This window comes from Limulus polyphemus, unplaced genomic scaffold (assembly GCF_000517525.1).
Source record: "Limulus polyphemus unplaced genomic scaffold, Limulus_polyphemus-2.1.2 Scaffold2334, whole genome shotgun sequence".
In the NCBI taxonomy this organism is placed as follows: Eukaryota; Metazoa; Arthropoda; class Merostomata; order Xiphosura; family Limulidae; genus Limulus; species Limulus polyphemus.
In genome coordinates this window covers 160,243-172,099 of record NW_013667944.1, presented here as the reverse complement: position 1 = coordinate 172,099, position 11,857 = coordinate 160,243, and the positions used below count along the sequence as shown (strand labels likewise).

Here is an 11,857-nt window from a genome sequence, read left to right as displayed (position 1 = left end):
GGAATACTGCTTAAATCTTCGTTAAAAAACACTGAAGAAAACAGATAATTTAATAACTCAGTCATCTCATAATCCCATTACTTGCGGCTACCCTTTTCTTTCTTTAGGGAATATGTTTACTTTGAATATTTAAAAAATTATCTTTCAAATTTTCCACATCTGATCAATGTCTCTAAATAATACACCATCATCATGAGCATAGATGTAATAGTGTAATAATACTTTTAACGATTGCTGAACCATATAATTTTTTTATATTTATGAAGAAATTTATAAATGGTCCCATAATGTCGCCCAAAAAATCCCTCGCTGGTCAAAATCTTTTTCTAAAGTTACGTATAGGTGATTAGGGCTAAGTTTTGAGTTTAGTTTAATGTAACGCCGAATTTTAATTTCTAGTGAAATATAGAGCAATAATATAATTTGTTTTCTTGCCAAAAAGTATACTAAAATCAGGATATAGGTATGGACACGCAAACAACAAACTTGCGCCCTGGAGATCCGAAACTTATTGCAGATATTGTTAATCACTTGAAGTCTCAAGGGATGTTTGATCAGTTTCGTCGGGATTGTTTAGCTGACGTTGATACAAAAGTAAGCACTATCTTACTAACTTTGACTAAGTAACTTGTGTGGTTGACATATATTACATATTCTCCTTTGGTTTCAATCATAGGTTCTTAGAATTATTGTAAACTGTAAGGTATGTCTGAAAAGAACTGATTTTTACCGTTATATATGTTGTGATATTTTTATATTTATTGAATTTGATGTGCTGAATAAGTAACACATGCTATGGCTGTCCATGACGGGGCAAGTACTACCACCCCCACCCCATAGTATACCCTAATCTCACATTTCGTAGCTAACTGAAATAACTAAGTTTTGCAAAATCAAGCTTGACCATCAAAGAAGCAGAAAGGTGCGTTCAAGGTGAATGTCTTTGTGAGCCAATCAAAATTAAGATCATTCGTGAAATGAATTTGTGTCTTATTCATAGAATAATTATTGGTAAAAATCAGTTAGATTAAAAACTTCTAATCTATAGAAAAGCCAGTCTGTTTTGGTAACACTACCTTCCAACAATGGCTTTTATGCCATGTTGTTTAGCAACAAAAGTATAACCTAATATTGTTGTTAATCTATGTACTGAAACTATAAAATGAAATGTATAGATAACAAAATTGGAAAAAATATTTGTTTATTTCTTAATTTAGAGTTTCTGTTGATTAAAGAGGTTTATTATTTTTTATTAAAAACATTGGTGATATAATGGAAAATAGCTTAATTCAGAAATTATTTAAAATTGAATTTTTACTTTACTGATAAATTTTATGCACTTGGCTCTAGGCTAGGTGATCCCACACTGTTTTTACTTTAGGCTTATTTTACCAACACTCACTATACTTATAAGGTTTCACAGCACCCCACTCATGTCTCCTTGCACCCCTGTCACTAAAATCATAATGGGTAGACAGTAATCGAGCTATTCTATCTGGATAAATGCATTTTAGCTTTTATGACTCCTCCTATTTAGAGCGTGACATGATGTGACACACACTGGCTCTTATATAGGTTAAGATTTGCATATTATATATACTGTTAGTTATTGCATATTGTGGTGGTGCTACTAGTAATAATAGTAGCACTTATAATATGTTGAATTGAAACATTGTTAATCTTCATGACTATCATAATTTATTAAATTATGTTGATATTTTTCTTTCTTCTAATATTGTATATTACATTATTACAATTAGCTGTTGCATGTTATAATGGTGGTACTAGTATTTGTATTGAGTTGTAAAATGGTCTGGCTGCAAAGAATTATACAGACTAGGGTCAATTGAAACACTCATTACTTGAAATGACTACCATAATTGACTAAATTATGTAGATGTTTTGATTCTGGTTTAAAATTATTCCTTCATGGCCACTAAATGTTGACTCATCTTTTGAATGTATGGTATTTATTACATTAGCATTTGTGTTCTTTAAATGGAATCTCTACTAGTGTAGCATTTTTTGAATGTGCTTAAAATCTATATAGAGCCCAGAGACACTTTCAGCACCAAACATCTCAGCTTTGTCTTGGCACATGAGATCTTACCTGTTGATATCACTGATTCTCAATTCTGGGGACAATTAGTGTAACCACTGTTTTTGTAACTTAAAATACTTTTTTGATAATGCTTGTATGATAGTTAGTAACACAAACCTGCAAATTTGAACTTCATAAAAGTTAATTTGGTTTTTTATAACAGATTTTTCATAACTCAGCTACATAGATTTAAATAATATTAATTTTTTTTCTATTACGTAAGGATTTTTTACAAATTGGGAAGAAAAAATTCTTACTTAGATCAAATTATTATTTCATTTACCACAATGAACATTTTTTATTATACTGTTTGTTAACAAAAATACAATCAAATTGAAGAAAAGGGAAGAACGTTAATGTCAAATGAATATGCATCCTTTTTAATCCTGTTTTTTTTTGTGTGTGAAATCTACATCTTTTAGTCTCAAAACTATGTGTTGTGGTCTTTTTTTTTTATGTATTGCATCTATAGCATCTCGTTTCAATGACCAGCAGTAATCAGCCATCCTGCTGATGTTCCACCTTCTCAGATACCTCCTCTTGAGTTCACTGATGTCTTGATGAAACCTTTTCCCTTGTTGATTGCTGATGGCACCAAGATTTTCAAGGAAATAGTCAATATGCGAATGTAAGAAATGAACTTTAAAGCTCATATTGCAATGCAGCTCTTAGAATGTATTGAGCATATTATTGACAATATTTTCATAATTTGGGTCCTTATTGTTTCCTAAAAATTGGTCAATAACATCTTTAAAGGCAATCCAGGCTTCTTTTTCAACTTTCCTCATTGTCTTTTCGAACTGTTCATCTGTAGTCAATTACCTAATCTAAGGCCCAATAAAAATCCTTTTTTTAAGTTTCACTATCTGAAAGAGCTGGGAATTCCCCACATAAATACTTTAAACAATCGCCATCTTTGTCTAAGGCTTTTACAAACTGCTTCATCAAGCCCAGTTTTATGTGAAGTAGAGGTAATAGGACTTTCTTTGTGTCAACCAAACTTTCATGTTCAGTGTTTTTCGATCCTGGTATCAGGCTGACTCTGCATGGCCATTGCTTCTTTATCCAGTGTTGATTTCATGCTCTGCTGTCCCATTCACACAAAAATACATTGAATCTTCGTATAACGGATTGTTGACCCAACAACATACAAAGGACTTTTATGTCTCCACAAAGTAGCCAACCATGTTCTTTGTATTTGACCGTATTAAAAAGAAGTTTGAGATTTTTGTATATTTCCTTAAAGTGAACCAAACAAGCAATAGGAACAGATGCATATATGTTACCATTGTGAAGGAGAACACCTTTTAGACTTCTTTTGGAGGAATCAATGAACAATTGCCACTCACTTGATTCATCGACTGCAGCTCCTAGCATTGGTAATAATTCCTCAATATTGTTGCAATAAACCAGTGAACCTTCTTGCAAAAGTATGGTATAAACTTTTTTCTTACAATTTCTGTACCAGTAAAATTTTCCTGGAGAAAATAAGTTCTTAGCCTGAAGTTTGGACCCCAAAATCTCTGACAAATCGTTTGGAAGGCCCAAATCTTTTACCAGCTCATAAAGTTCATCTTGTGTGAAAAGTTGTGGTTCACCAGACATTTTAGGTTGAAAACAATCCCTATCATCATTTCTATTGACACCAGATTCAGAATCAATTGAAACTGTATCAGGATTCTCTAGTGAATTGGGTACAGGTACATCAGGTTCATGAGCAACAGGTCTTATAGCAGATTGAAGGTTTGGTTAAGAAATCTCCTTTTTATTTTGAGTGTTGTAGCCTTGCACGTTACATGAGCAAAAATAGCTGTCATCTCCATGGTTTATAGGCTCATGCCAGACCATTGGAATTTCAAAAGGCAAAGACTTTTTCTTACCTTTAGTCCATTGTCTCAACTCTTTGACACAAACAGTGCAAACTGTGTGGAGCCCATGATTTGTCTTGGTCTTGACAAATTCTGTAATGTTTTGCCTTTTTTTTCTTTACAATTTTCCCATAAATATAACAGAATATGTTTGGATAATTTACACAACCTCTTATTGCCATACCAATGAATAAATAATATTGAAAAGAGCAAAATAATGTCAAAGTGCATGCACAAACAAATACAATCCAGAAATAATGGGTAATTTGGCCTGTTAACCATTTATATACTTGCATTGTGTTTCTCATGTGTTCTAGAACGATCATTAAGACTCCCACGGCACAATTGGTCTAGAGAAATCTATAGCCAGTGGTTGTCAACATTTTAAGCACAACAAAATGTGACCTGATTTCAATTAAAATGATTCACTTATGTAAAATTACATATCACATTTTGTGAAAAATCAGATTCAGCATACAGGAATTACTGTAGGACATTTAAAAATTTCAAGACAATAAAACCATCGAAGGCCTGTGTAATTAGTGGTAATTAAAACATTGGGAAATTTTGTAAATATCTTTTGTCCATGTAGTTATTATTATTGGTTATTAAAAATATTTTTAAAACTATATAACTTATGATATAAGTATTCTTTTTCCAATCTCCTCATTGCCTTTCTATCCTAAAAAAATGTTTATTCCAAATTTTTCTGATGCCCTCACCCTAAAAAAAAATTGGCTTAAATTACCTTTTATGAAATTTGTTTAAAATGTGCTCATACACCATTCTACCTAGCTTGTGTAACAATTCCCATGTTCATGTGGTACTAGGATGTCAACATTAGCCTTGACTAGCTTGATATAAGTATTCTTTTTCCAATCTCCTCATTGCCTTTCTATCCTAAAAAAATGTTTATTCCAAATTTTTCTGATGCCCTCACCCTAAAAAAAAATTGGCTTAAATTACCTTTAATGAAATTTGTTTAAAATGTGCTCATACACCATTCTACCTAGCTTGTGTAACAATTCCCATGTTCATGTGGTACTAGGATGTCAACATTAGCCTTGACTAGCTCGACACAATTAGTAAGCTGTTTGTTCCAGGGAATTGTTTAACCCTTTCCAATGGGTCATGAGTGAAAGGCCATGTCATTGCATTTGTTGACTTGCATTCAATATTTTATTGAACTGTTATTTCATGAATTTATTTCAATAAGTTTGTTATCAAGCTGTAGATTATAATTCAAATTTTAGTATTATACATTACTCAATTTCTTAATTTAAAATTAAATATAAAAAAACACAGTTAAACATTGATTTTTTGTGTGTCATGTGGTATGTTGAATGCAACACTGGCTCAAATTAGATGTTTGTGATGTAAAAATACAAAGTCTGTAGTTTCTTATGAATTAGGAACTCAAATTACCGATATTGACAAGCTAGAATATAAAGTAAGAACCTTTTTTCTTTTCTAATTGCTAAGAAATTGCTCATGTAATAAATCAAACACAGTGGCACCCCACACTCCTCTTTCCATTTTTGGAAATGCTCCCTTATATACACTTACCTCTGTATATGACATGAATAACCAATCAAAAGCTCAAAATGTCCTCCTAGTGGCTTTCTCAGCGATTTCAACGTCTTTGGATGTCATCTCTTTCTTTCGAACCAATATTTCAATGAGGTAGGTTGTGTCTTTAGTCTGGTCTAAATTTCTAATTTTTTAGACTTAAATACAGCTTAGTTAATAAGCTTGATAAATTATAGTGGAATTCTAATATATATTAAATATTAGGCCTATGTCAGTCATTAGGCTTATCACCTTTACGTTACTTAACTTCACATCAACTCTATTCTCTTCGCTATTATCTGTCTAATACTGTCTTGTCTGCTGCTTTCCACTCATCTCACGCTATTTATATCTTTATTACATAGTCATTTGGCCACTTTCTATAATCTCAACACCAATTAGTTATTAACAAAACTATCTACAATTGTCTGCTTTAAGTCTTATTATAACAAACTTAAAAATGATAAAATATTCACTCGCAAATATACATTAATCACTAAAATTTAAACCAAACAGTCTTTTATATCATCACAGTTAACATATGCTTACTAATTTAAAAGTTATAGCATGAAAACTATAACAAGCACAAAATGGTTATGTTGCGTCAGCGAGGTCATGTGACTAGTATCACGCTACTTCTTTCTCGAACCTTCGGGAGATTACTAGATTGGGGTAGTCTGGTATATATAAGATGGTCACAACGTGACGGGACAATGTGTAGGTAGTGAGTAATTGAACTGCAGTCAGAGAGTAATGTTGAAGTTGAGCACGTTCGTTGTTTAGCGCGACTGTTGAAATTAAGTGTATCGTAAAGTTGTATTCGGAAAGAATAAACCAGTTTTATTTAAGATAGGACTTGTGTCGCTAAAGTTTTGTCGGAACGAATTTACGGAAAATTAACTAATGACTGGAGGCGTAACAGTTATGTGGTCTGTCCCTGGGACTGAGCTAGTGCTGAAAGAGTTAATTAGACATTATATATAACACAATAAAATTCACATAGACTAGAGAAGTGACATATGTCATGTTAACATTGTTTTATAAATCTACGATATATATTGATATAAACAACTTATTAGTATTAGTAATGACACTAACCAGCACCTGTAAAGTCCATGATACAGGCTACACAGTATTACATAGATAGCTGCCCTATTCCTTTTGTTTTATACTTTATTTTCCCCCCTGCTGAATATTTGTGTCAGTAGTCAACAATAAACACATTGTATAGAGCTAAGCTCAACATTAGTTATCATCATATAACTGTTATGACATCATCATGCTAAATTAGTACTTCCTGCTCAAGTGGAGATCTTCTAACTAATAATCCTACCACAGAAATTGTGAATCACTCATCAAATGTGTAACTCACATTACCATGTTGAATGTCCTGATGCATGAGCTGTTCACAAGCATACCTCTTGAAGAATTTTCATTATTTTTCATTATCTTATCTAACCTAATAAGTTTCTAATTTACTAAGTTACTTTTATTATGAAAAATAAAAATATAAAAGAAAAACAAGAAATATAGTTCTTACCTTTGATCTTTTTGTTTTTCTTTTTGCTATCAGTTGCTAATGAAATTTAGGCCTATTTCTTTTATAATGATAGTACTAGTACACTAAATAACTTTCATTTACTTAAATAATGAACTTAAGAACACAAAATAATAAGCATAAAGCAAATAATGTCATGTAAGTATAATAATTTAACTGGCTTTTTAGCTAAGACAAGAGGGTCTTAAATTAATTCCCTTTGCTGCACAATCTGAACACCACAAGATAAATTTTCAAACTGAAGATGAAATTGAAATACTTTGTAATGAAAACAATGTATCCTTATATGTCATTTGATAGATTAAAACTTTGCCTTTCTATTGGTTGTAAATGATATAGTATAAAATGTCGCAGAGAATTATTAGCAGTTTGTGAAAGAATGTGATAGGTGGGTGTGGCAAGTGAGTTTGACTATCTCGTTTATAACTGTAAACAAATAAGATTGAAGACTATAAAAATTACACTTTACCTTTGTAATATCTATATTATAATGAGTAATTAATGTTAAGTTCTGTACTTCAGATAGGACTGGTAAATAAATCAGAGAAGGGAGAAGAGAACAAATTTCATAATTCTGATACTATTTTTTTGAATATTCCTTATAAAAGTAAGAATTGAAAGTTAATATTGTACTAACATTTAATTTATCAATTACATTTTGATGCTGAGTTTATTCATATACATTGATAATAAAGCAGTTTAATTAAATTTTGAATGTAACTCTGTAAAAGGTTGTGACGTGCACTTTGCCTTATCTGTAGCAAGGGGTTACTGAGGCCGATTCTGTACAGTATAAACCAATAAAAAGTACATAGTGTCACAAACCAACACATTAGAAAACTGAAATCTGTACTGATTAGAAATGCATGTCATTATCAGTAGAACTGAACAATTAGTTGAATTCACTAATTGAATCATTGAAGCTCATTAATCTATTACATTGAACTAATCGATTATTTCTGAGACAATATGCATCTCTGCACAAAATTAAGCTATCTTACCTGTGCATCTGATGTTAGTCCCTCTTATGCACCCTCTTATGTTAGTCCCAGTCCATCATGCATCATCCATCTGTTCCCATTCTCAATCTTCATCTGTGACTTTTGTTTGGTCCCTGGCCTGGTAGACAGGTCTTTTCCAGCACATGGCATCTTTGATTATCCATTAACCCCAGTGCAGCATTCCTCCAGACTCTCCGGTGCACTGTTTCTCCCCTTCTTATTGTGGAGTATGGCAGTCCTTGCCACATACCAGTTCCTAGCTGCTGGGGTGGTGGACCATGGAGGCTTCCTCCTGAGTGTGCTCAATTCCACTCAGTTGAGAGTAGGGTGTTGGTGTTCTGTCAATGTCAGTGGCATTGATGCTCATTCTATAAACATATTTATGAAATTGTGTTAAATGCTTTGGAAGCATAAAATTTGAAGTTGATGGGTAATTTTCTTTTATTATTTATGAAACAAGTACAGTCCAAACTGATAGGTTGGCAGAATTACTTACTTCTTTATTGATATGAATTTGTGAATTAAGTTGCTTTGAGACAGTGTTATGCGCATATTAAAAAGTACTAGTTGAATTCCATTCTTGAAGGTTTCTTTATTGCTCTGTGCATATTAAAAAGTACTAGTTGAATTCCATTCTTGAAGGTTTCTTTATTGCTCTGTGCATATTAAAAAGTACTAGTTGAATTCCATTATTGAAGGTTTCTTTATTGCTCTGTGCATATTAAAAAGTACTAGTTGAATTCCATCCTTGAAGGTTTCTTTATTGCTCTGTGCATATTAAAAAGTACTAGTTGAATTCCATTCTTGAAGGTTTCTCCATTACTGTAATAAAATTATCTAAATTTAAATCCCAAAACACATTTACCTCAACTCACACTAAAGCTTTATTCCAACTAAAGTTTCTCTTCTCTGCCCATCTAAGCATTGGTATGAATCTTACCTCACTTGCTCCAGCTCGTATACCCCACTATATTGCCCCAACCAAGTTAAATCTTCTTATTCTCTCCATCTACATCAATGTGCTCCATCCCTTATCTTTATATAAGATTCCTGTTATTACTTCCTATTCTTTGATAGGCTGTTTAGGCAGAGTATTCATAATGAATCTAAGTTTCAAATGGACAGCAACTGCCTGTTGTAGAAACCTACAAATGTAGAGGACAACATTTCGAAAGTCTTCTGCCTTTCATCTTCAGGTATGAATTCATTAGATTCATTACTTCCTATTTGCTTTTCTCAATAACAGAACATTATGAGGGTGGCTGTCACATGCTTGCTGCGAGTTTCTGTTCAGTGTTGAATGGCTTTAGTTATACGTATAAACTTATAGTTTAAGCAGAGGTAAGTATTATTGGAATCATTGGTTGGACTTTGCTTGGGTTTGTTCCACATCCTCCTCGTAATTCTGGGGGCAGGAAGTGTTGCCTTACCTCTGAGGTTGGGGAATAAGGATTTGGTTTGTAATCCCAAGCTGGGTTATCTCTGTTTTTTCAGGTTGACTGAGGTGCGAAAGGTCCCATAATTTACTGCACATCTTTAAACATCCTTCTGTAAATTGACATTTATGCTGAGTGCTCTTGACTGTAGGTGTGCATTCTTGTTAGTACCAGTGAACTTGACTTCTACATCTCAGACACAAGTACTGTCCAAGAATTTGGGAAACTAGGAATTTCACTGCCCAATATTTTTACTTAGTTTTATAGATTACAGATTTATATATAAGGAAACAAGGAATTTCACTGCCCAATATTTTTACTTAGTTTTGTAGATTACAAATTTATATATAATTAATCATTATTTAACTTTTTGAAGCTTTTGAATCGATATCTACAAAGCTTCTAATTCTTGTAATGTTAGAAAATATTTTGCAGTACTAAAACATGTTCTTATGATCATTAATAGTCATCGTATCAAAATTTACGTCAGAGAGTTGAAGGCTATGTTTCCAAGTTTCTATCTACCCAAACCTGGCGTCCTGATTTACAGAAGAATCAATTACGAGACAGCTTGAGAAGACACATTAATGAGTAAGTATATGTACGTCTATTTCAAAAATATTGTACTAAAAGAATATAACTTATAAACACACATTTTAAGTGACAGAAGGCCACTTTGCTGACTTAGGTCACCTCAATCCATAAAAACAAAAACCAACACCAAGTAATCTATGCTCTCTTTTTATCCAACACAACACAAACTTGAGTCTAAACTATCAACAAACAGTATATCATCAGGCAAGTTAGTCAATTAGCTGTAACAGAATTATAAACTTAAATAAATTTATAAATTTAGACATTATATAAATGTTTTCACTTTTTTATTTTTAGGATTTTTTATAGTATTGATCTAATTTTTTTTGGCTCATGATAAGCTTAAATATAATGTACTGTTTGTAGGGGTTATACAGAAATTTAGAGTGGGTTTATCTTGAGAATTCAAGTTTGCATTGTGGCTTTAAAGAGCCAAAAGATGAGGTGAAATTTGTGCTTGAAGAGAAATTGTAATATGTTTTGTGGAGGGTTCCGAAGTTGAGAAATAAAACAATTAGTTTTTATTAAGGGGTTAAGTAGTTAAGAATAGAAATAAAGAGTGTTTCCCAGGACTCAATTTTTTTTTAATATATGTAAGCATTTTGGTCATGTCAGCTGTCTTCTTTGTCAATATATGCAATGCTCTAAGTTGCATAATACTATGTAGCATTTCTTTGAGCAGTCATTTTTAGGTTCTAGGTAAAGATGTTCAAGTACTGAAGAAGTGAGTTGGGGATCCATGTGGCAGGTAGGTTTCATGATTTCGAGGTTTTGAGGAAATAAGTTAATGGTAGATTCAGAAGAGAGGAGTTGCAAGAGATAAGTATAGAAGCAAGGAAGTGAGAGAAAATGGCTGAGGAAGGGTGAGGGAGACTTTCATAGATAATGAGGTTGTGGTAATTTTATATTATTTTGTTAAGACTGTGGAATCAGGAGTATGTATACAAATGTCAGATGGTTTGGATCATCTGATACCAAAATATGTGATGAAGGTGACTATTTCTTTTGGTCCAAACAGCAACAGTATGCATGAAATTAATGAATATTAAATTTCCAAACATTTGAAATACAAAAGCCTAACAAGTTTTATACAGTGAGTGCAAGATAAAAAAAATTCACCACCCCCATTAGGTGGTTTCTTTTGCTACCCTGTGTCTCTCTCTACCCCTCACAAATTGTCCAGTTCAGAGAGCTTTGGCTTTTGAAATATATATGACACTCAAGGTTGTGTTAAAAATTTAAAATCATTTTTGGTGTCCCTGTTTTTGTGGAATGACTCATTTATATAAGCAAAAATTGCCTTCTATTGAAATGGGGAATATTAGGTGAATACAAGAGAGAACATTAATGAGCAATTTTGGAAAAAGATTAAAATTGCTTCTCAAAAGGAACCAACCGTATGTATGGGTGTATGTGTGTGTATATATATATATATATATATATACTGGATTTTTTATTAACTCTTTTCAGCACAGGCTCTGTTTCTGCAACCGAACTCATAACCATTTTGTGCTTGTTATAGTTTTCATGCTATAACTTTTAAATTAGTAAGTTTATGTTAACAAAATTTGGCAAATTATCAGTGAACATTATAATGCTTTCATACTCAAAATATACATTTTTTTTTTATTAAGTCTTAAGGTTTGTAAAGCAATTTCTTTTTTGCATCTCTTTTTTTCTGTTCAAATGTTGCCTATCCAACATGCAAAGTAATTTTCATTTTAAGATTA

General features: G+C 32.3%; 1 protein-coding gene across 1 annotated transcript in view; it reads left to right on the top strand.

Annotated features, from left to right (window-relative positions):
* The first annotated feature begins 322 nt into the window (after positions 1-322).
* Positions 323-11,857, top strand: part of LOC106466655 (biorientation of chromosomes in cell division protein 1-like 1) — a 38,241-nt gene continuing 26,706 nt past the window's right edge. The window contains exons 1-2 of the mRNA XM_013926946.2: positions 323-594; positions 10,000-10,124. Coding sequence (XP_013782400.1) covers positions 466-594; positions 10,000-10,124 — 254 coding nt within the window. The 5' untranslated portion in view covers positions 323-465. The remainder of the gene's footprint in view (positions 595-9,999; positions 10,125-11,857) is intronic.